The sequence below is a fragment of the Bos javanicus genome, chromosome 2, assembly GCF_032452875.1.
Source record: "Bos javanicus breed banteng chromosome 2, ARS-OSU_banteng_1.0, whole genome shotgun sequence".
Lineage (NCBI taxonomy): Eukaryota > Metazoa > Chordata > Mammalia > Artiodactyla > Bovidae > Bos > Bos javanicus.
The window spans coordinates 113,771,937-113,797,998 of record NC_083869.1 but is presented as its reverse complement, the minus strand read 5'-3'; the positions used below and the strand labels follow the sequence as shown (position 1 = coordinate 113,797,998).

Here is a 26,062-nt window from a genome sequence, read left to right as displayed (position 1 = left end):
AGTGCAGGAGACACAGGTTTGACCCTTGGGTTGGGAAGATCTCTTGGAGGAAGAAATGGCAACCCATTCCAGTTTTCTTGTCTGGAAAATCCCATGGACAGAGGAACTGGTGGGCTTCAGTTCATGGGGTCACAAAGAATCAGACATGACTGAGCACACACACAGAGGTCAGGTGTAAGACCAATTTTGGACAAAATGGTGTTAGAATGAGTCTCAGTGTCCTTCTAGTATCTTCTCTGTTACATTCACCCTGATGATGACCCTTTCTCCTGTAGAATTGCTAGTTTGAGGTCTATAGTTCATGGGGTCGCAAAGAATCAGATACCTGACCACATAGATCAATCCTAGGACTCATCAGTTTTGTCAAATACTAAATTCCCTTTTGTTAAAGCCCAGTATAGTTGGGTTTTCTGGCACTTACATTGTAATGCAGTTCTAAATGAACCATCACAATGTAGCAATTACTAAATAAATGTTAGTGGGGGCTAACATCTCAGAAATGTAGTTGCTCTCAGGAAAGGACCAGGAATGATACAAGGCAGGAAATTAATGTGTCATTTTTATTTATTGCTTGAAAATATGCTTTCTATTTAACAATATAAGTGGAAGTAGTTAACTACTGAATATGTTTGCCCTAAATGTATGTTTTTACTCATGCAGTACACTTTGATGTGGAAACTGGGCTCCAGTACCATCAAACCGTGTTCATATTTTCTTCCAAATTGTTCACTCACCATTACCATTAATGTCTTCCCTGAGCCCAAGTTGCTTATTCAGAGCCATAATATGTGGATTTCTTGCCTTAGGCTCAAACAGTCATTTTCACCACTTCATATCCTCAGTGATATCTGTTTCCTACTTTCGTGCTACACTAATATCTTAACTCTCTCACATTTTTTTCCAGACATCAATTTCCTGTGTCTGGCTGTTTATTGATGCTTCTCGGGTCTTAAGATCAAGTGTTAAAAATGGGATCATTATATATCTTTTTATTACCTGCTGTGGTGACTTATAAAGGCAAAACAAAATTATAGGAAACAAAGAAACCTGTCCCAAAAAGAAGAGATAAAGTTTCTATTAACTTCAGATGTTATATTTAAAACTGATATACTTAAGCAACAATTGTATTATTTCTCCATACTAAAAGATATTTTAACTCTGCCTAAAATTTGGTATCTCAGAAAGAATATTAAATGTGTAATCAACCATTGACTAGCTATCTAATTTTAGAAGGGCGACGCATACTTTCTGAACCTCCATTACCTTTATTTTTAGGGAGGTATGAAATACTTTCCAGAGTTATTATAAGTTAAAAAAGATCAAATATGTCAAAGACACCTAGCAAGGTACCCTGTATAAGTTGAGTACATTTCCACTATTTGGCACCATAAAAGAAAAAATACTTCAAGAGTAAAAATACATGTTGCTTATTTCTCCAAGGGGGCTTTGGCAATAATCATCAGGCAATATACTTCAAAGACCAAATCAGGGGGAAGGGGAAGATCCTGCTTGAAAATGGAAAAGTAATAAAAATAAATAATCTATATTTTCTGTCATAATTATAAGTTAGGTATCACACAGAGTTCAGCAGATCTTTTGAATGGATTTTATGGTTATTTCTGTAAAAAAATATGATAACTCAAGATTTTTCTGAAAGTTAGGGCTTAAGGTAGTCATGGCAAGTGAGTTATGCTTGCAAAACAAATATGTCATTATTTATCATAAGTGTTTATTGCCAAGAGTTTGAAGGTGATATTGTGGCCCATTGATTGGTCATAAAGTGAAGAACTTAGAATGGGGAGTAGAGAGATTTTTTAAAACTTTATCAATGTTCTTATTATTCACTTCTGAGGTTCTAAAAGGACAGAACTGAAATCTACTGCTTATTAAAGGTATAACAAATTCTGTGGAGCATCTTTAAGAGACTTATTTTTACTTGAAACATGACAAGTGCTTTTAAGATTAACATATGCTATTATCTATGGTACTTTGAAATCTAAAATTAAAACAGTCCTTATTCCTATACACAAATGAGACTTCTCTACTCTTTAAAGTGTCATGGCTTGAATAAGAGTGTATGGAAAATTCAAATCAAATCATGATATTCAGATTCAACTTAGAATATAGTTTATAGAAGTTCACAATGTGGGAGATCTTTTCCAAAAATTCAACTGAAGAAGGGGAGGTTCTGGAAAATATATGTTTTATTTGTATCCTCAAAACTAACATAAGCTTTGAATATGGTTTGAGAACATGCCAAGTTTTTACAAATGAGTTTAGCTAACCATATGTAGCTCATTTCTCAATCTAGAAGTAGAGGCTAGAAATATAGAATGTTAACATATAATGGCCTTGAGCTTCCCGGGCATAAGGCTAACATAATGCCAGTTTAAAGTATAATGATAAGTTGAGCTTCCTAAAGGTATCATTTTTATGGAGGAAGAAAAAATTCTATGTGTTGAGCCACTTAATTCATTGACACACTATTTATTCATGAAGTATCCGAGTGCCTACCCTTGGCTGGGCAGTGACCAGAGCAGAGAGGTCCCTGTTCTCAGGGCACCACAGGCTATTGAACCAGCATGATTTCAGCCCCATGTGATCAGATGTTCTTTCAGGGGAAGTACGAGGCAGGTGCAATGGAAGCACAAGTCCTGGGGCCCCAACCATGGCTGAAGGTCTGGGAAGTCCCTTGGGAAGAAGTGACTCTCCAGGTCATGCAGAGCATTAGTAAGACACAGACAAGGGATAGCAGTGGAGAGAAGAGAATGTGTGTACTAACAGCTGAAATCAAGAGAAAGTGAAAAATTACAGAGGTATTTGGGCAGAACTTCACTGGACCTGTTAGTCCCATATTTCAATGGCTGGAACTGTGCTTGGCTTAAATAGGAAACCCAGTAAGTATTTATTAGCAAAATGAATGGAGCAATGTGTGTACGATTAGGCATAGTTCAAGAATAACTCCCAGATTTCTTAAGCACACTTAATAATATTCTGCTCTATGTGCTTCCCAGGTATTACTAGTGGTAAAGAACCTGCCACCAATGCAGGAGATGTAAGAGATGTGGGTTCGATTCCTGGGTTGGGAAGATCCCCTGGAGGAGGGCGTGGCAACCCACTCCAGTATTCTTGCCTGGAGAATCCCATGGACAGAGGAGCCTGGCAGGTGGGCTACAGTCCATGGGGTCTCAGAGACACAACTGAAGCGACTTAGCACACACATTTTGCTCTACTTCTTCCTTTGCTTCAGTTGCCACTTTCTTAGTTTATGATGAAGGAGAAAGGAAAAATCTGTGAATATTCACACGCTATTAATTCTTATCCTTGTTATAAGAGTAATCTGAAGGCAGGGATCAGTTTAATTCCCTCCTCTCCATTTCCCCTGGCCTGCTTGGTTTTAGGTGCTCATCAATTCTGGGCTAAATTAATGCAATTGCCTCTTAGCGGATCTTTCTCCACGGTGCCGCCAGATTTATCCTTGTAAATGTAGATTTGCTCATGTCACTCCCTAAATTAAAACCCTGTGATAGCTTTTCCATTTCTTCAGACTAAATATCCAAACTTTTATGTGACACTCAAGGTTTTTTCAGATTTCGATCCTATACCAAATCTCATCTGCCATGTTTTCTCCCCTTGACCTTAAAATCACCCAAATACAAGGTGTTCCCACCTTAACTTTGTTCCAGATGGTTGATCCAGGGATAGAATTCAAGAGTGACTATGTGAGGAAGGGCGGCAATGACTTGAGGACACAGGCAGGTTAAATTGTGACCTCAGCCAGCAGTCACACTGCTCTGTCTGCTTGAGCTTCTTCCTTTGGCTAAATCATGTTTAAAGACATAATTCAGGAACTTCCTGTGGCAGATTCATGTTGATATATAGCAAAACCAATACAATATTGTAAAGTTAAAAAATAAAAAAAAATTTTTTTAAATAAAAAAAAATAAAATTCAAAAAAAAAAAAAACACCTTCCCTGGCCGTCCAGTGGTTAGGACTCAGTGCTTCCACTGCAGGGAGTGCAGTTTTAATCCCTGGTCAGGGAACTAAGATCCCATACGCCACGCAGCCAAAAAGGGAAAAAAAAAAAAAAAAAACAATCTAGATGTGTTTTTTTGAGGAAGGTTTATATTATATGTGCGCTCGGTTACTCAGTCATATCCAGCTCTTTGTGACTCCATGGACTGTAGGCTGCCAGGCTCCTTTGTACTAAGAGCCAGTCTTTTCAAGTTTGATTGCCACACCTCTCTATGGCTGACAGAGGGCTCTGTCCTTCTCCATATCAGAGCGCCTCTCGTCTGTGGGCTACGTGAGGGACAGACCATGAATTATTTGCAGCAAGTGGAAGTTAAGTGGAGATAATGGAAAGGAGGGAAAGATATGATCCATGAAAAATTGCTTGATATTTTCAGAGCCTTTCTTTTTAAAAACTCTTTTGACTTGAGCATTTTAGAACTATCATTAGAAAGAAAAGTTTTCCAGGACATTGTGGAATTCAAGTATCCAATAATTATTTTCACTGTTCAAATAAAACGGAGGCTTCTAATAGTCACCTGTCATACTGTGTATAGACTGTCTGGATGCCTGAAATGACACAGTGGAAGTTTAGAGAACTAATTTTTATTTAACAAATCCCTGGATTAGATAGAATTCTTATACTTTGTAAGACATTTTGACTAACAGCCACAGCACTCTGAATGCCCCTGGCCTTTATGCTGTGAAGACTGAACTGTATGCAGAATCAGTTACGTTTGCCCTCAAAACTGCTATGTCAGTTGTACTTGTTCCTGTAACTATATTATCAAATAGTATATAAACCAAAGAAATGTGAGTTTGAACAATGAGTGAGAGTTTCTCCAAAAACTTTATTGAGAAACTATGTCAATGGTTTTTATAAGGAGTTTTACTGAAAAAAAAAATGGTGCTATTGGATGTGGTGAGATTAGGGTAAATTTGTTAAATCTAAAAGGAGTCTGAACTGTGTTTGTTTGTTTGTTTTTCCAAAGGTCTTTAAATTTGGACTCAGCTTTAAAGAAACCGAAACTAAATTAAAAAGTGAAAACTAGTAGACACATTTTGTGCATAAAGATTATATGGAAATCCAATTAGGGAAAGCACACATAAATCAAAGACTGTATTTCACAATTTGGTAAACTGTGTATTTACTTTACATTTTAAAGAGTTTTATATGGGTTCATGTGTTCCTTTTTAAAAAATATTGTTCCAATTTTTCAATATTTTGTTTAATCAGATCTTCTATATTTATATTCTATTAAAAAATCATCAAGCAAAGAGCCTGGTACACAGTAGTTTTGATAAGCCTCAAAAAAGGCTGATTTCCTTCCTCCCTACAAAAAAAAAAAAAAAAAACCCACAAAATTATCCACTAAAGACTCAAAGATAATTGATTCAAAGAAAGTTTTGGAGATAGCCATTGACCTACAGGAAGTCAAATTTTTATTCAGGTAGAATTGTGTGCAGTTGATTACATAGTCAATAAAATAATGTAAAAGGTTAATTTACTCATAGAAAATTATTTGAACAATTACATTCTTGAAAGCACTTTGGATATGGCTCTGGAGGTAGAACATATTTTCCTAGTGGTGATGAAATACAAAGCAATGCCGTGAATTCAGGAAAGTGAAAAGTTGCTTGGTCACGTCCGGCTTTTTGTGACCCCATGGACTATACAGTGCATGGAATTCTGCAAGCCAGAATACTGGAGTGGGTAGCCATTCCCTTCTCCAGGAGACTTTCCCAACCCAGGGATCGAACCCAGGTCTCCCAGGTTGCAGGTGGATTCTTTACCAGCTGAGCTACCAGGGAAGGCCAAGAACTGGACAATTCCAGAAAGCAGCAAATGTTAAACTCTTCAGTACCATTTCAAGATATTTTCTCTTCTGAGAAGGTACAAATCAGCATTTGGGTACCTAATGACTTTCCCAGCCCAAACCATTATTCATGACATCACATTAGATGCTGACATCACCACCGAAAGTTTCTGCTATTGTTTTTTGTTCAGATCTAGCAAAACATGTATCACATTTTGGCGAGTCTGTATTATCCATAATATTGGCAAAAAGGAATTTGTATAGCCCAAAGTTATTTTTCACATGATTTTACACCCCCAAAATAATTTTTCCTTGAATCTGTAAAGTTCCCAAGTACAAAACCACCTACCTATTCACCTACCTTCTACAAGTGATGTGATACAATTTGCCAAGAAAAATCAGGGAACCAGAATAAAAAAGCTATAGTGTCAGGTCTGTCTTAAACATAAGGCATTCACCCTTTCAATTACTTGAACTATACTCTTCTGTCAGTAATGGCATCTTAAAATTTAATGAAATGATGCTCTAAATGTTTTGGGCAAAAGGAAACTTCAAAAGCATTATAGAAAGTACCTACAAATGCAAAGTATTTGAACACAGTGAAATATTACTTGCAAACTATTTTGCTCAGGTCTCAGAAATATTCTGCAGTTTAAATAGAGCTATGAGGCTGAAAGGGAATAATACACTTCAGAAAGTTTAAGTTCTAGAATAACTGTGGAAAATGAGCTGCCAATGAATAAAAAGATATCGCTCTTTCATCTTCCGTATCAAACCAATAATCATCATGTCTTTCTAAATAGTATTTTCAAATTATCCAAATACAACTAAGTTTATCTTCACTAAATGTTTAAATAATATTATACTGACAAATGGTTCATGGCATAATGACTGTTTAGGAGACCTCATGTGCGTTATGTTAGGTGTGTTAGTCGCTCAGTTGTGTCCGACTCTTTGCGACCCCTTGGACTGTAGCCCACCAGGCTTCTCTGTCCATGGAATTCTCCAGGCAAGAATACTGGAGTGGATTGCCATTCCCTTCTCCACTTCCCTAAAGGTTAAGATAATATTATATTGACAAATGGTACACGGCATAATGACTGTTTAGGACACCTCGGTTTTGGTAAATTCAAGCCCAGGCCCTCAGTAGAGCTCACCTCAAAGTCTCTTTCACTGAGAAGATTGTTACCCTCTAATGAGGAGACCCTTGCTTCTTCATCTGTGATTCTCTCCACATCATTAGCTATATACTCTTCCTCTGGTTTTCTGACTCAGTCTCTCTCATAGGATTTTCTGACATACATTCATCCTTCTGCATTCTCCATTGGCTTAATCTCATTGACAATCCAGAAGATTCCAGGCTCCCCTTTCTTTAGAAAGACTTTCCTTCAAACCTGTGTGAGTTCCTGCCCATCTCTCTCATTCTTTCTCTTTTTCCCTTTCACTCTTCCTCTCTCCCTGTCTTCTTCTTTCCCCTTTTACTCTACCTTCCTGCCTTTCTTCCTTCTCTCACATTCATGTATTAGGTCATTCATTTATATTCAATTTGCGAATATTTACTGAACATCTCTTTTGCATCCAAAACATCATTAGCTGCTGAAGATGCGCCTTGAAACAGGACATAAAATTCTCAAAAGTCTGGCCTCCTTTGTGACCGATCCACAGATCACACCCTCTCTGTGTCCATTGTTATCTGACTTCTGCCACCGAAGTCTACTGAAATGGTTTCCTTAAAAAACACTCTTTCCTTGCAAAGCCTATAATCTAGGAGATTTTCTTTTTTCTTTGTCTAGATTCTTGTTGGTCTCTTTAGAGCTGGTTTCACTCTTTTAGACCACAGCTGCCTTCTAGAATGTCCTATTTTTCTTGGCTTCCCTGAAAATGTCCTCTGTTATTTTTTCATCTTTCTGGCTGCTCCTGCTTGTTATCTTTACTGATTTCTCTCCTTGCCCTCAGGCTTCAGTATAAACCAAGGTTCTATTTCCGTTATTGTCCTTTCTCTATACATGTTCTTGACAGCTATCGATTTTCAAGAGTTCAACATTCTATTCTATTCACTTGATTTCTAAATCCAATATTCTATTGTTTCTTAAATTCTGAGACATATACTTGCACTCCCCACAAATGCTGGGTATTTTCAATTGGATATCCCTTTGATACACAAGGCCAGTATATTCCAAAACTAATTCAGCATCACCTCTCACTTCCTTCTATTGAAACTTGGTGTTCAATAGCATCCTTATGCTACCAGTCACAGAACAGAAATTCCCAAGCAATTTCACACCTACAATCTTCCTATGTACATTCTGGTCAGTAAATCCTTCCTCTCCTCTTTGGCTCTCACATGGGTCTCCTATTTTCAAACCATCAATGAGACTTTAATTAACTTTTGTCTTGGCTACTAAGTTGATTCTCTATCTGAATCCCACCTCAATATTCACTAACCTCAACAATGATCCTAAAAACAAAAGAAAGAAATAAAATTACCTCTTTCTTCTATAGAGCCTTCAGTACTACCCAAGATAGAGTCTAGTTTATCTGTAAGGCAATTCAGACTTTGTACATATGGCCCAACCTCGTTTCCACCCACTCCATAATTATGTCTCCCTGGGATCACTTCCTCTTCAAACTGTATCTCCATTTGAAAAAAAAAATAAATTTCATGTTCCTCAGAGCCTAACTTGAGTGCCACATTCTCCCTGAGCCTTTTATCAATACTCTCTCTCCTCTGTCTTGAATTTCTTGTGTGTTTTTTGTCACTTTCTGCCATACAGCTATCATACACAAACATGAGATTCTAGAATTTTTTGAGAATGGGGATCAAATTTTGTACATTTCTTTATCTCCCATAGTATCAGGTATGCTTCTTTGCACATAGAAAGTAACATGTAAATGTTTAGGAATTTTAAGTAAATTCAGACAATAATGAAAATGAATATAGAGTAAATTATTTTAGCTCAGTATTTCCAAGTGTATATTAAATTAAAGGATTAAAACTGTCTAGAAATTTCTTCAATAAATAAGTCAGTAAGACTATTTTTTTAAATAGAAGTTTGGTTTGGAAGGAAGTGAAGAGGTAAAGTGAAGTTTAGAGAATTTTACTTCTTCCAGAAATTCCCAGCCTCTAAAGAAGACTGAGCTCAAGGTCTACAACTAAATAAATACTCAAGCCATTGTTTTTCTAGGAAGTACTGATAAAGTGAAAAAAAATCTATAATTGTTGCATTTACAGAAAAAGACACTATAAATCTCACATGGACAGACAGATACGCATACAAACACACACACACACACACACACACACACACACACACACACACACACACACTGTATGCATGCTTTTTCCACCCTAGTTGGGAGATTTCTGTTTCTAGCTCTGCTTGTACATCACCATATGACCATAAGGCTACTGGAGAAATCATGTCCAAATAGATTCTTTCACCTACCACTAGGGTAGTATTATAATACCTTACCCAGCAATCATTCATGATATTTGTGGCATTAAAATGTGAGCATAAAACAAAGTCAGGTTATATTCATGAAGTGTTTTTCCTGTTTAAAAACAGAAACCATTTTTTTTCTATTGAACACACTATCTTGGCAAACTGGTAAGTCTGAGAGAACTGTATTCCTTGGCATTTTTAAAGTTCATTTTTAAAAAATGCCTGCCATTTTAAAATCCAACCTTCTATCTCTCATCCATATAATGAGTGACTTGTAAATGGAATCACTAGAGATACTGCTTAAGAACGAAACACTCATTCACAGATACATTAGTTACTCTAAACGGAGTGGCCAGTGTGCTGTCTTTATACACATCAGGTTTACATTTGCTTAATGCACCCAAATGTAATAATATAAAAGACTGAAATATAGATGCCGTAGACGGCCTATGCAGAGGTCAGAAGCTTGGCTCTGCTTTTCTAGAATGACTTTCCGGGAACAATTTCCCAGATTGGTTTCCTTCAGACAAAATGATTGAACCGAATGCTCCCTGTCAATGCATGCACTTGGATTATTCACTTTAAAGTGCAACCCTTAAGGGCTTCAGGGTCCAGTGTTAAAAATTTGCTTTTGATCAAACCTCATCCTCTCCTACACATCTTTATTCATAACAAATTAGAAGCTATTATCACAACAGTTTAGCAACATTTTTAATGCCCACAGTGCATCTTAAAATAAAAAGAAACAATTTCCCCATTATAATGGATGCGGTATCTTAGCTGGCCTCATTATAATATTTATCATCTGTTATTTGTTGCCTGTGTTACACAATAGTGAAAAATACACAGCCCCCAGGGTTTACGGTTTAATGGAAAGCACATTTGAATTTAAGATCTACCCTATTGAAATAAACCCTTCTTATGCACATCTAAGGGGAGCAAGGACATGTGACTTCATGGCTGTCTTATTGAAAAGGAAGTTTTTTTGTTTTCTGAGGAATGATTCAACTTAAGGAGGACAATTAACGTAATGATTCTTTGGCAAAGGCTGATTTTTACCGCATTTATAACTGTCATTTGTGAACATTTGTTTTAAGTTTTCTTAAGCATTTGCAAACTCTGGATTCCAGATTGGAATCACCAAAAGAGATTTTCATTTCAAGTCAGTTTAAAAAATGGAAAAATTGGTAAATTTTAGGCTAACTTAGAAATATGTAACACACAGTGTTAAATATATGCACATTCCCTGGCCACTCAGTTTTTTGAAATCTTTTCCTCAAATATTTCCTTTTTTTCTTCTTATCTCAGCCCTCTCTCTCATAGAACCTATCCTTTCAATAACCAGTAACTTCACTCCCCCCATAACCTTAATTTTAAGCATCTGTATCATTGACTACCAACACCTGTTTTTTTTTTTTTTTTGCTCACTACCTCTGTTTGCTTGATCTCAAATCTCCTTTGACACTTTCTTGAAACCTCTTGTCTACTGGTCTTGCAGTCATCTCCATGTTCCTCCCCAGTTGCTGTAAAACTTGTGTTTCTGCCAGCAGCTTAAGTTTTATGAACAATTGTTATTATCACTGCTTGGCAACTAGCCTCAACACCCGAGTCCTTGTGCTGTAATATTAATATGAAGAACATATGACGAACATGGGTGTATCAAGTGTGGAAGTCATGATCAGCCAGTTCTGGGTAATAGCAGCAAGGCTGTCATCATCACATGCAGATGACCTCAAGCAAAGAACCAGATTTCCTCTGCAGCCTTCTCCTCTCATGGTTCTCCCAGAGCATTACTAGGTCAGTCTACTGAAGATCCATTAAACGGAACACTCCCTTGCTCAAATGCCCCTAACAGTATTTGATCTTAAAACATTTTCTAATGTGACAGCACCATACACATTCAAACTTATTTTCTGATACTATACTTCTCAATATCCTTTCTTTGCTGATAATCCCCTTCAAAAACACAGATACCTGATTAATTAACAATTTGCTATTTAAACTCATAATTATTGAAGACCTATCTGTGCCAGCTAGTGTACTAGGTCCCCGTCTTTCAACAGAGACCAAGATTGTTTATCTTTCCCAAACTTAAGAGACCAGCAGAACCAGGTGATCAAGACTAATGCCAGGTGATAAAGAACCTGCCTGCCAATGCAGGAGACAAAAGAAATGCAGGTTTGACCCCTGGGTCAGGAAGATGCCCTGGAGGAGGGCATGGCAATCCACTCCAGTATTCTTGCCTGGAGAATCCCATGGACAAAGGAGCCTGGCAGGCTACAGTCCATGAGGTCACAGAGTCGTACATGACTAAAGCAACTCAGCAAGCAAGGAAGAAAATAGAGTGGAAGTGAAAGATGTGATGAAAGAAAGTGGAGGGGACCTGCTTTAGACAGGGGGATGAGGGGATAATTCATTCTTCACAGAAGATATCCTTTCCACTTCTGCAAATTCTACATGTCCTTTAAAATATACCATCTACTCATCCTTCAATTCACTCTCATTAATAGCTATTTCTCTAAGCTTCTCTACTTTCTTAGCCCTCAGAAGTGCAAATATAACAGATTTTTTCCCAGTTAATTTTGTAATTTTGAGTTTTTGTTCCTAAATAAATTAGAAGTTCCTAAAGTGAGAAAGAGAGAATAAGTGTTGTCTCTTATGCTTATTTTTAGCTCGCATAGGTCCTAGCACAGTCCTGAAATTTTAGAAGACTATATTGACAGAAAAATTGATCTACCAATATTTCTTTATAAATTATCAAAATAAGTACAAGTGTAGAATTTTTACAATGAAGAAGTTACATGAGCAGTATTAGTTTAATTCTGTGTGATAAGCAAATAAATACTTTCAATTTTTTCCCCAGCCAAATTTAAAGAGTTTGGATAAAGATGCATTGTTTTGGGTTGGTATTATTAGCTTTAATGATAGTGGTATAAGAAATATAGATATAAACAAGCTGCATATATTTAACATTTTTGTGAATCCAGGCTAACAAGATCTGCTCTCCCCACCCTGCATAAGGACATAAGTAAAGAAGTGATTACCTTGTGTATACAAGCTCAAAGAGCAGAAAGCAATCTGTTCTGTGCTAAATCACTTCACCCATGTCCGACTCTTTGCACCGTACTGACTGTAGCCCACCAGGCGCTTCTGTCCAAGGGATTATCCAGACAAGAATACTGAAGTAGGTTGCCATGCCCTCCTCCGGGGGCTATATCTCCTCACCTTTTTTCCCACTGTTCCTCAATTCTCAAGGCATCATTAACATAAATAGAAAATAACATTTCCCTACACAATATGATCAAGTTCAGATAATACAAAAAAAAAAACCAAAGTCATACCTTGACAGATACATGTGGAAGGTCTATTTTCAAACCATTTCTTTCAAACCTCTTTTACCCTTTCTGAGATACAGTTTCTTGGAAGGAATGAAATTTTATATCTTGATTTCTAGTATCTTCCCTTCGAAAACCACAAGCAGATTCTGGAGCAGAAATGAATGGCTAATTGAGACAATAAGGTGAATCCAGCCAAACTGGTCACTGCAAAGTAAAGTCCTAGTGACTGAACCTACAAAACGGAGAGGATTTGATGTGACTGTATGCATCACTGCAAATGACTCATCTCTGCCTTTTGAAATCATCCTCAAAATCAAGCAAACTAATACTTCCCTTTTTCACCCAAAGATCTAGAGACTATTCACAGAAAATCAGGTGACAGAAACTTTGGTTCACATCCAGTTTTGTGGGGAGACACACTCATTGAGTAATTTGTCTGGCTCAGTATGTGTCACATTCCCTCATGTTCAGGGAACTGCCAGTGTTCCCACCAACTTGGATTTATAAAATATTTACCTTCTTGGGAGTACTGAATGCTGTCATACTTTTCATGTGATGTGTCCTCACAAGCACATTCCCATTTTACCAATTAAATAACTGAGTAATAAAGAGTGAAACTAACAAGAAGAGACTTGGATTGGAAGTGAGACTAAAGAGGTAACTGGAAACATGGGCATAATTCATAGCCACTGAATTCCACTTTGAGTGGCTTGGGATGTCATTGGGGAGATTTCCAGTTATACGTGGAGCTGATTATCCTGGCTAGACAGAACATCTCCTGCACTTATCTTCCCACCTCCAAGATGACTTCACATTGCTGGTTTGAAATTAGTCACAGTAGAAATATTTATACAGGTGGGAACTAGCAAATGTCACCCATTAAGGCTCTTTTCTTGTTGTTGTCCAGGTAAAGGTGATTGTTGAAGTTTTTGGTGATTTAAACAAAAGAGTGAGATGGTGTAAAGTTCCATGTTAATAATGGGAGTTGAAGAATAAGAATGTGTGTGTGTGTGTGTGTGTATACGTGCTCAGTCATGTATGACTCCTTGCAACCCCATGGACTGTAGCCTGCCAGGCTCCTCTGTCCAGGACATTTTGCAGGCAAGAATTCTGGAGCGGGTTGCCATTTCTAAGGGATCTTTCCGACCCAGGGATCAAACCAGCATCTCTCGTGTCTCTTGCATTGGCAGGTGGATTCTTTACCACTGTGCCACCTGAGAAGCCCCAGAGCAAGAATAAAATGAGATAGATCAAATGGTCAGGCCATTGTGCTAATCTTGGAGAGATCCCAAGTGACTTGAGCTAGGGTGGTGACCACGGATACAGAAAGAAAAGTTTTCTTGCAATTCTGCTGTTAAGAAAACAACTCTACTAGTCATGTTGGGAAAATATAAAAATACTTTTGTGTTAAATCTCCCATTATTTTTATGTTGGTCTTTCTGTACACCATGTTTAGGTAAACATGGCTATGAGCAGATGTTACTCTTCAGCTTTCAGTTCACCGCTCTGAACCAATCCATCTTCTTACTGAGACAGAGTATAATGACATCACTTTTTACTAATATATACTTTGGAAATGCATTTTAAACACTCTTTTTAAAAAACATAAAAGTTGTTATAAAAAAATGCTATTTTCCCCCTGAGCCTCAATGCCAAAAAAAAAATCTCTCAGAAAAGGCAGCCTCCCTACATGATCCTTTCCTAAATCACGATAGAAGAAAGAGCTTTGAATTAAAGATCAAGAACTCTTGACTTCTGGTCTTGGCTCTGTCAGGCACTGAATCTTTATGATTCTCAGTTTTGTCAACTAAAAAATGTGGATAATGACACCTCTGCTCTCAGTGTTGTCAGGCAATTCTAGCACATACAAAGTAGCATATATAAATTGGATAAACAAAATCCTACTGTATAACACAGGGAACTCTATTCAATATCCTGTGATAAACTATAATGGAAAAAATATAAAAAAGAATGTGTATATGTATAACTGTCACTCTATTGTACACCAGAAATTAAAACAACATTGTAAATAAACTATCAAATCAGATCAGATCAGATCAGTCGCTCAGTCATGTCCGACTCTTTGCGACCCCATGAATCGCAGCACTCCAGGCCTCCCTATATTTTTTAAAATGTTCTTATTTTAGCAGACCCTACTTTATACTCTGCACCATACTGACAGAATACGTTGTGGAAATAGCATCCAAATTACGAGTATTTTACATTTATACAAGATACATTTATTCTTCAAGTGATATGCTTGTCACAGTGTCCTTGTGAATATTCCATATAGTATGATTATACCTGCTTTATGAATAAAGAAACACACCCCAATTGGTAAATGGACTGGTAGAGTCAATTCTGAAACATAGCCCTTCTATAACACTGTGTCCTGTGTGGAGTCACATGGCTCACATTTGAATTGAAGATTAATGATCCCAGGTACTTCATTAATGAAGATGTGTGTTAAATGAGTGCATGGATTAAATTACCTGTAACAATAATGGTAGTGATATTGAAATCATAAACATCTGTGTATAAGGTATTATCCTATACATGACTTACACATGACTTATTGATCCTATATATGACTTATCTCCAAACAGCCCTATGAATTAGGGACTATTAATTGTCAATGTTTTACAGATGGAATATGACCTTTAAGGAGCTTAATAATTTGTATGAGGTCTTAGAGCTTGCAACTAAGTTGCTTTTGAACCAGGCCTGCCTGTCCCCAGAATTTGTGCATAGGCTTATGACTCATGGATCATGGGGATTTTCAAAAGAAAAATTCTAAGTATAGAATCATAGATAAAAATATAATGTGTGGTTAAAATATTGTGGCCTCTGATGGCCCTGATACAGATGCTTGTAATAATCAACAGGCAAAGGGGTTGCCAGTATGACCTGTGGACTTTGCTCTTCCTGTCACACACCAGTCCCATGGGCCATGGGGCAGTCAATATGTGAGGGGGACACATTTTTGCCCTTGATCTGCTCCACTTGGTTCCTGGACTCAACCCACATCCTTTTGATCCTTACCACCACCTCTTCCATTATGTCTGTTCATCATTTCCTGTTCCACAACCAGACAGGATATAGGTTTCTAATCTTTTACTACCTGAGAATATGCAGACAATACGTAATAAAAATACAATGTTAAGTAATGAGCTTTCACAGGCTAGGGAATCTTTTATTGCATTGAAGGAAGTGTCACAGAATCAGTGAATTTTACAGTGAAGATGAGCCTTCCATAAATCATACCCAATCTGGAAATGTCTCCTGCAAAATTCAGCAGTGCCACAAGCATCTCTCATGGCTTGAAACATCACTAACTACAAAGAAAAGACCCCTGCTCAACCCACTGGGAAGAAGTCATCAATAGCAGATGGCCTTGCAGCACACGCAGTAAAGGAGGAGGAAATTTTACTAAGTTCTTTCTAAAGACAAACTACAGTAAAAATTATAGAATTACAGTTGGTGAGGATTCTAGAGTTAAGTATGAATTTCAAGGAGCTGCTGAGAGATTGTAAATGTACAAATATAAATTATCTGATATAAAATAAATATATAAAATGAATTCTCTGATATAAAATAAAATCAGAGACACATAAATTCTCTGATATAATACCTATAATGAAAGAAAAAGACATTTCAGACAGGTGGGGTGATAGTGTTCAACAGGAGATGTGATGCGTGCATAATAAGAATGGTAGGACCACAGTACCTGAGGAAGTAGAGATGGGTTGAATCAGCAACGGGACCTTCCCTTTAACCACAGTCCAGCCAAAGGATTCACTATCACTACCTTCTTAGAAAGCAAGTTGATTAAAATTTATTCCTTGCATTATCTTTCATGGAGTGTATAGACAGAGGATCCTGGCAGTTTACAGTCCATGGGGTCACAAAGAGTTGGACACAACTTAATGACTGAACAACAACAAATTTGTTTACTGCTTACATAATCTTGCTACTGTTAATGCTGCTAAGTCACTTCAGTTGTGCCCGACTCTGTGTGACCCCATAGACGGCAGCCCACCAGGCTCCCTCGTCCCTGGGATTCTCCAGGCAAGGACACTGGAGTGGGTTGCCATTTCCTTCTCCAATGCATGAAAGTGAAAAGTGCAAGTGAAGTCGCTCAGTCGTGTCCGACTCTTAGCGACCCCATGGACTACAGCCCATCAGGCTCCTCCATCCATGGGATTTTCCAGGCAGGAGTACTGGAGTGGGGTGCCATTGCCTTCTCCGCTACTGTTAATAAACCATAATTATTCTGTAATGTGGTAATTTTATTTATTTATTTTTCCCACGTTTAAAATCCTGAGTTAAGAACTCTCAGGCACCATTAGGAAGGGATATTGGATGGGCCAGATGGTATTCAGAAGACCCTAAGCTTTGTTCATCTTGACTCTCAATCTGAATCCAGCATCAAGTATATTACTTGGAACGCCTTCAAGAAGCTCCGGTTAAATACAAACCAAACGAGCAATCTCATAAGGGCAGTCAAGAGTGTAAAGCTCAGGTGGGTGAATATGAATCTCAATCCCTCTTAACAGAAACTAGTCATTCGGCTCACCACACAAGTACCCAGACATGTTTGAGATTCCTTGGCTAACAGCAAACTGTTGGACAAATTTAGGAAGTCCACGTTTAAGAGAAAACAAAGATCTATCAAAATTTTAATTTACATAATTAGTTCTCTCTGTCTTCTCAGGATCCATACTGTCTAACACTCCTCTCCGACTCAGCCTTGCATAAACTCCTCTTTGGGGCCCTGGATTGGTAATCTTGGTTTGTGGCTACTTAATCCTCTCAAGCTTTATGCCTTTCCCAGCTTCCTTGACATTTCTGCTACCCAGGAGACTTCACTGTAGGAACAGAAGATGCTACTTGCAATGTTTAACTTACAAAGCAGGTCAGGGAGAGGTATTTGCATCTACAAGGAAAATCCACAATCTTCCTCAAAACTAATCTTCCCCTTCATTTAGCAACAAGCATTCAAAATCACTGCTCTAAAGCTTTGCTCATAGAGATGCCTTGAAAATTTCTCTTCAAAGAATAATGTTTATGGGTCCCACGTGTTGTTGCTAAGGGAGTCAAATGAGAGTTTTATGTTGTAAGTAATCAAAGGGATACCTTTGGGACAACACTGCATGTTGGATGGTATAGAGCAGAACAACATGTGAATGTGTACTGTGACCATCTTAGAAACTTTTAGTTTTCAGTGTTTCCCAATCTGGTTGTCTGAGAATCTTATAGAGCTATGAGCATCCTTTGAAGAATGGACTTGTAGTTCTTGATTTTCAACCTGCACGGGATCCACTTGAGGAGATTTAGGGTCGGGATCAGTCCCCGGAAGGAACTATTACGTTATCTGGGTCAAGGTCCCTGGCTCTGCTATTTAAGAAGCTCCCCAGAGTCTCTTAGTGGACAAGTTAGGGTTGAGGAGCCTTGCACTATGTGAGTTTAACCTCTATACTTTAGAAGTGAGGAAAGCCTGCTTACTTACACCTAGACTCTGGCTGCATGAGCCCATATTGATTTTATGACCATCGTAAATGTTGGGAATCTCAGAATATGGTGAACATAGGTACTTGTTTCAGCTTTAAAAAAGATAATAAAATAAAATAAAAATTTTATTAGACTTTTAATAAGGAAGGAAAACAGGAATCTATTGGCTTTTGTTATGATTAATTACCAGCTATGGGCAAATGGGACAACACATGTTTGAAAGAAAAAGGGGAACTTCTAGTCTACGAGGAAGCAGCTAGAAAAACATGAGTGTGATGCAGACTTTGGAGTGGGCATGCAGCTGAGTGAAACTTTATTTCAGTTGGGAGGTGATATCCTCAGTCATTGAATAATTTTGTAGGTGAAGTTGGAACCCCTTTCCTCCCTGGGTTCTTATGCTGGAAAGCCTCCATTTCCTTACCTGGAAATATGCTCGTTTTCCTCTTGCCAAGTGGTTTTGAGCTAGATGGTTCTTTAAGGGAAGTGCTTGTTTTGACGCTACTGACACACTCACACTTAGCAACCATCACAGTGGAATTCATTTCATGACAATTGTTCTCCTGGGCTCTTCAGACCCTCACAGAAAAAGGCTAAAATCCACCCTGAAAGAATGTTCCTTATGAGAAGAATGAAGATGCAATCTGCCTACTCAGAAAGTTTGGGAAATAAAAGTCATATCAAAGAGATGAAATAAAAATTCCATTAAGTTTCCACGATTGGCTTACAAAATGAGCAGTCTGATTTTCTTTCTTAAACTAAATACACAGAATCTGCTTGTTATATTTCTAAAGGCCAAGGATTATCATTCTTTTCCTGGCACTCATGACTTCGTTAGGCATATGCTGCCAAGCATGTTTGTTCTCCTTCAAGCTCTGTTGGGAGAACAATGAAGTTTTTTTTTTTCTCTGTTATTCCTTTTTCCAAGCAACAGCAAGATTAAGAAATGGAAATAACATAGCATTTTGATTTAAGTCCTATGATTGTCAATCAATACGGATCAGAAGAAACTTCTTAAGTGAACAAAAAGAGCTTTGTGAATGCTGTGGACAAATTTTCCTCTCCAGCCTGCAATGGGACCTTTCCTCTCCTCTTCTCCCATCACCCTGAGAATGTCAGCCAACCTTCTGCCAGAACTGCCAAAGATGTGTTACTGTACACAGAGAAAGAGGATTAGTTTAAAATGCTGTCTATGCAATTTTTTCTGTGGGTGTAGATGTAAGTGTGTGGGGGGATGGGGGAGGCCTTTGTGAGACTGATGGAAAAGGGACTGTTGAATGATCTGAAAATACTAAATAAATAAATAAACAGTACGACCAGAAATACTGCATGTTGTCTTATAGAATGGGGTAAACTGGTCTATGAAAACTAACTTTAAAAAATTGTATTCTGTCCAGTTGAAAGTTACCTATGAGAAAGCAGGAAAGGAGCTTGAGGCTGAGTGAGAGGTTGAGGGGAAGTTGAGGATTCTTCCAGGTTTGAAGGTTACACCCAAGTATGTGCCTTGTCCGCTCCCATCATTCCCAGAGCAAAAGCAGAGAATGTGCCGAGATGCTCCTTCCCAGAGAGAAAGGGACGTCAGCCCCAGAAAGCGTCCAAGAGGACAGAAGCCAGAAAAGAGAGAAGCCAGAGGCTGGCCTTGGGTACCAGATACAGTTGATGCTTTTGTCTCTGTGTGATTTCTGAAGTGCTGGTCATATATATCCCGCACCCAGTGGCATTATCTCCCACTGCTACTGCTGCTAAGTCGCTTAAGTCGTATTCGACTCTGTAAGACTCCATAGATGGCAGCCCACCAGGCTCCCCCATCCCTGGGATTCTCCAGGAAAGAATAGTGGAGTGGGTTACCATTTCCTCATCCAATGCATGAAAGTGAAAAGTGCAAGTGAAGTCGCTCATTCGTGTCCGACTCTTTGCAATCCCATGGACTGCAGCCCACCAGGCTCCTCCGTCCATGGGATTTTCCAGGCAAGAATACTGCAGTGGGTTGCCATTACCTTCTCCACTCTCCCACACTGCTGGCTAAAGTTTCTGCTGTGTGGACTTAACTGGTCCCAGCTGGCTACAGTTCCCTTATCTGGAAAGTGTTTTCCTTTTAGAACATTTTTAAATGTAGGGGTTCTGAGGAAGAACTGGAACTTAAATGTACATGGAGGAGGAGCTGTCAGACCATTTCCTCAAAGGGGAAAGGCCAGAGAGATTGGACTGTGCAGGTGAAGAGGGGAATGGGGTAGAGGACGAGAACATATTCTCTCAGAGCCTGAAGGAGGGCGTCATCTCCAGCCAACACACCTACCTCCTCCAGCCAACACACCTACCTCCCACGTGGGCTCTGATGGGGGTTCTTCTTCTGTATTTTAAAATAGCCACACGTGCTTTTGTCTGGGGGCAATGAGTTTACATGAACAGTGGCAGGAAATAAACCCAAAGGTTACTTCAAAAGGTTATTGATGAGAAGCAAATGTCTCCATGGAGGAAATGTGTGGCATTTGAAAGTGGAGATCAGGTCTACCTAATACCATAAGCCCAGCTCAGCAGCAGGCAAGGCTCAGTGCCTATGTCTGCTTGCTCCTTGGGCTCATCCATGGAGCTGTTTGCACAGGCCTTGAGAGAATTCTCTGTAGCATCAAAACCTGGAACATTTACTTCCTACAGAAGTGCCAATAGCTGCAGTTCTCAAGCTCCTCTTCTTCCTTAGCTCCCACCCTTGGCTATTCTTTCAAAGTGGGCTGTCAACAGGAGTATCAGATCAGTGAACACCATCTTGGCTTCACTATCTCCCTCCTACTTCTCATTTATTTTCCATTCACAGCCACAAAGCTTCTCAAAAGTCTGGTTCTTCTCTTTTTACATTGGTCCTGAAATAATGGCCAGGAGAAGGAAGTCTCAGAGGCGATGGCTATTTCAATCAGGGTACCATGCACTTAGCTCAGAGTTGGCACTGTGAGGTGGGGAAAGTGAGAGGGGGGTACCATCCAACACTAGTTCTCAAGCAAAGTGGAGGCAAGTGTGCTCCCCAGGGGCCTAGTAACAACGTCCATTGACACTTTTGTCTGCCATGACTCTAGCAGGGCTAGCTCCTGGCACCTAGTGAGTAGAAGCCAGAGATGCTGTTAAAGATTTTCATTACCTAGGACAGCTGCACAGCAAAGAGTTATCTAGTCCAAAATGGCAATTGTCTACTTTATATACAGTACCAACAGTGTGGCTTCCCTGGCGGCTCAGTGGTAAAGAACCGGCCTGCCAATGCAAAAGATGTGGGTCCAATCCCTAGGTCTGGAAGATCCCCTAGAGAAGGAAATGGCAAGCCACTCCAGTATTCTTGCCTGGAAAATCCCACGTACAGAGGAGTCTGTCAGGCTACAATCCATGGGTCACAAAGGAGTTTTACATGACTGAGCAATTAAACAACAATAACAACAAATCAGTAGCATATATATGTCAATAGACAACTAATACGAACCTACGGTATAGCACAAGGAACTCTACTCAGTTCTCTGCGGTGACCTAAATGGGAAGGAAATCCAAGAAAGAGGGGATATATCTATACTTAGAGCTGATTCATTTTCTTATACAGTACAATCTAACACAACATTGTAAAGCAATTATACTCCAATAAAAATTAATTAAAGAAGAAGTAGCAACTGTGCCACTGTTGAGATAATGTAACCTCAGTGTTCTGAAAATTTTCAAGGTGATGATGTAGTACCCTCCTCTCATGCCCATCATTTAGTTATTTCAGAAATTTGGAAAATATTCATCTCCTTCCTAGTATGGCCCTAAGTGTGGGGCTATGGAATTTAATGAGAGGGAGTTAAGTCTATATGTACTCCTTGGACTTTTACTGGCCAAGTGAATACCTGTGTACCATCTACTTCTCCCTACTGCTCTGCTGCTTTCAAACAGTCCTCTGGAAAATATCATAAATAGAGTACATTATCTTACAGACATCTCACCCTGCTTCCATCTCCAGTAATCTTTCTTAAAAAAAAACTTTTGGGTTAAAGCAAGTACCAACCTAACTCAGGAGAGATGTTACTAAGGTTTCAGTCAGTGACCCACTAAGGCGAGTACATCAACATGAGTCTGAATAGGCCAGGCTAGTGATCCTAAACTTCATTCAGAGGACCTCAAAATCACCTGGAGGGCTTCTTGAGCCCCCAGTGAATGGGCCCTACCCTTAGAGCTTCTGCTTTGGTAGATATGGTGTGAGGCCCAAGAATTGTCATTTGCATTAATAGCCAGCACCCAAGTGGCGCTAAGGCTCAGCTCATTGGGGACCACACATTGAGATCCACTGGACTAGGTGTGCCAAGTTTGATCCCCAAGCTCATGATCAAACATTAAGATTCACAAATAACATTTTAAAGCAGTAATTAACCTTAGCAATAACTCTGAGGAAACTCAGCATTAAGCTACTCAACAGTAAGCAAGAGGCTTAATGTCAGGTACAAAGAGTAGAGGAGGTCACATCATAACACCTGATTCTAGAAGGAGGGTGCCTTAACCTATCAGTTAGTTGAACTAAGTAGTCTTAGGGAAGTCATTTAATTTCTGATCCTCAACCTCCTCTCTTCAATAGAGAGAAAATACTTGCCTTATCCACTTCACAGTGCCATGGAGACTACAAAATGAGATTTTTAAAAATGATAAATAATGACACTAGATGCAAATAGATGTAAGAATGCTTACTATTCGGCACTAGCCTGAACAGTGGCTGAGCCTTAGTAAAGGGCTGTGTTCCCAATCCAGCACTGCTGCTCATTTGGGATTTATAAGCTGGAAAACTTCTGTGATGGAAGATCATACTTTCTCAAGAACCTTAGCAATGTTGACCCTCAAATTTTCCCTGCAAACCACAATCCCAAAATACATCTTGGCAGATGTGAGTCCTTTGATTTTAAAAACTGCATTTATTTTAAAATTTGACATTAAATTCCCTACATGTATTTATCATGCATTTGATACCTTAAGCAAACAGGTTTGCTCCCTGATAGAATTTTAAAAGGCTTAAATTACACTTTTCAAGAGTTATTTTCCTGAGCCTGAAATAGAGAAATGGTATAACATTTTTATTCATTTACCAATTGTTATCAAATTAGTTCCACATAAAACTTGGAGGGACTCAAGCATTAATAAAATTATTTCCATTCTTCATGTAAAACTCAAAACTTTAACAAGTATTTTGAGCACTAAGTTAAATATTTACTTAGAATCAATATTCTTCCTAGGCATAGTTTTACTCATAATATATTTTAATAGTGTATACATGTTGTATATGTGTGTGTATACTTCATAACATTTCTATGAGTACCTTTTGTCAAAATTACAAATAATTATTAAAAGTAGAATTCTAACCAGTGTTTTATCCAGCATTTCCCAGTTTTAGAAAATAGAAAAAAATATAAGTAAACATGAAACTAACCCTTTTCCTTTTTAAAGTCTCTACTCCCACCAGGGCAGGAAAGTTGCATAATGGTGGATTAACTTAATGTATAAACAATTAAAAATAAATGAAAGAATTTCACAGTACTCATACCTACATATTACCAACATGGAAGAGTCACACAGGTGGACCATAGCAACATATTCTTTAATGTAAACATAAGCCAATCTCTTCTCAATAAAAGAGATGAAATATTTACCAGCTGTCTGAAGAAGTCCTGAACAGTCCATGGAATCCCTGAAATAATGAGTCCACAGGCTTCCGCCTTCCTCTAAACACCATTTCATCCATTTCTCTCACCCTGTTGTTTTTCCCATTTGCAGCAAGACTGCACATTTGTTTACCTAAGCCATTTGCTTGGGTAGGGCCAGCTGGGGAAAAGAAACTACCTTAGGGATTCCAGCTAAGAGAGCTGGAGGAGGGAACTTGAATTTTAAAGAACTGATGACCCTAGAAGGGAAGGGGGAGGGGGGCGAGGGTTGGCAATAGACCAAATAGGCATGGTGTAGATGAAGCAGCAAGTACATAAAATTACGTTCTGGGAGGCCTGGTTTTCTGTTGCCTCTGAATAAAGAGGAAGTGAAGAAGGGGTGTGTATATGAATTTCCCCAACTGCTCAGCAATCTCCAGCTTTCCACTGAAATGACTTATTTATCCATCGTTAGGAGCTACATTCTCCTTTAATATTCTTTTAAGCTGTTGCTGACCTAGTGAAGAAGAAAAAATATTAGATGGCCTCTTAGTTGGTATGTTACATAATGACAGCAAGGAAGGCCAAGGAGGGGAGAAACAGTAGAAGAGCCAGCACGCTTTGGGGATGGACAAGGGTCTCCTACCCCAGCATATAGCATTCTGTTTTCAGTCTTTTTCCTTTCTCACATCAGTAACCATATACACATAAGCAAAGTTTAAGAGCATCCCAACAAAATTGCCCCCAACTTTTATTTGAAAAAAACAGATAGAAAGATGTTTTGTAATGAAACCATCTTGAATGAAACTTTTTCTGTCAAATTGTAGATGGAGATGGTTAAAGGGTTTCATGACAAGAATTCTATTTTAAAAAATAGAAAATGGAAAAGAAATTATCATCATGTATCCCGTATAAGGATAAGATGTTTGTATACTGCTGTTTTACTTTTGTTCTTATTACACTTTTTCAAATTCTATGTATCACTGCATGCATAATCAGTCCTTCAGTCTTGTCTCAGTCTTTGTGACCCCATGGAATGTAAGCCACCAGATTCCTCTGTCCATGGGGTTGTCTCAGCAAGATTACTGGAGTGAGATATCATTTCCTTCTCCAGGGGATCTTCTTGACCCAGGGATCAAAGCCATGGCTCCTGCATCTTCTACATTATAGGTGAATTCTTTACCTCTGAGCCACCAGGGAAACTCCCTATGTATTGTTCCTTTTTATGGGCTTCCCTTGTGGCTCAGCTGGTAAAGAATCTGCCCGCAATGCGGGAGACCAGGGTTCAATCCCTGGGTTGGGAAGATCCCCTGGAGAAGGGAAAGGCTACCCACTCCAGTATTCTGGCCTGAAGAATTCCATGGACTGTATGGTCCATGGGGTCACAAAGAGTCGGACGCCACTGCGTGACTTCACTATCAGTTATCATACAGTTGCCGTTGAATGTTTGTGTGTATGTGTGTATTTGTTGTTACTGTTTTGATGTCTTTCTCTTTCAATTTGAATCACAAACTGCAGGGGCTCTGAGTCTGCCTCATTTTGATCTCCAGCACTTAGCACAATGTTTGGCCAAACCAGGAATTAAAAACATGTATTGAGTACACGATAAACAAATGCCTAAGAGTGAAATGCCTAAGTGTTCTGAACCAGAACATCACAAACTTTATTTCACATATTTGGTTTCCAGTATAGAAAATATTCTGTGACCAAGTTTTGAGACATATTACTTTACATCAGGGCTTCGCAGATGCTGCAGTGGTAAAGTATCCACCTGCCAATGCAGAAGAGCGAAAGACATGAGTTCGATTGCTGGGTCAGGAGATCCTCAGGAGGAGGAAATGGCAACCAACTCCAATATTCTTGCCTGGGAAATCCCATGGACAGAGGAGCCTGGTGGGCTACAGTTCATGGGGTATCAAAGAGTTGGACACAATTGAGCACACACACACACACACACACACACACATAATTTACAACATTGTTTAAGGAGAGACCTGGTTCACAAGTAAATACTATCCATTTAAATCAGTCAGCTGAGGTTGAAAATTTAATAAATTAGTAACAAGTCCCAACAGGGCTTCCCTGATGTCTCAGTGGTAAAGAATCCACCTGCCAATGCAAGTTTCACCCCTGGGTGGGAAGGATCCCTTGGAGAAGGAAGTGACAACCCACTCCAGTGCCTGGAGAATTCCATGGACAGAGGAACCTGGCAGGCTACACAGTACTTGGGGTCACAAAAGAGTCAGACCTAATATTGACTAAACAAACAATAACACAGGTCCCAAAACTCTGTTCTCCCCATCTTTAT

The 26,062-nt window shown here is 38.9% G+C and overlaps 1 protein-coding gene across 2 annotated transcripts in view; it reads right to left on the bottom strand.

The window, feature by feature from the left end:
• NYAP2 (neuronal tyrosine-phosphorylated phosphoinositide-3-kinase adaptor 2) overlaps positions 1-26,062 on the bottom strand; it is a 315,522-nt gene that overhangs the window by 191,229 nt on the left and 98,231 nt on the right. The window contains exon 1 of one of the 2 annotated variants that reach the window (XM_061386623.1): positions 12,614-12,924. The exons of the other annotated variant lie outside the window; for it this stretch is intronic. Within the exon in view, the coding sequence (XP_061242607.1) occupies positions 12,614-12,627 (14 nt within the window). The 5' untranslated portion in view covers positions 12,628-12,924. Of the gene's footprint in view, positions 1-12,613; positions 12,925-26,062 lie in introns of those variants that run through there. 2 annotated transcript variants of the gene reach the window in all.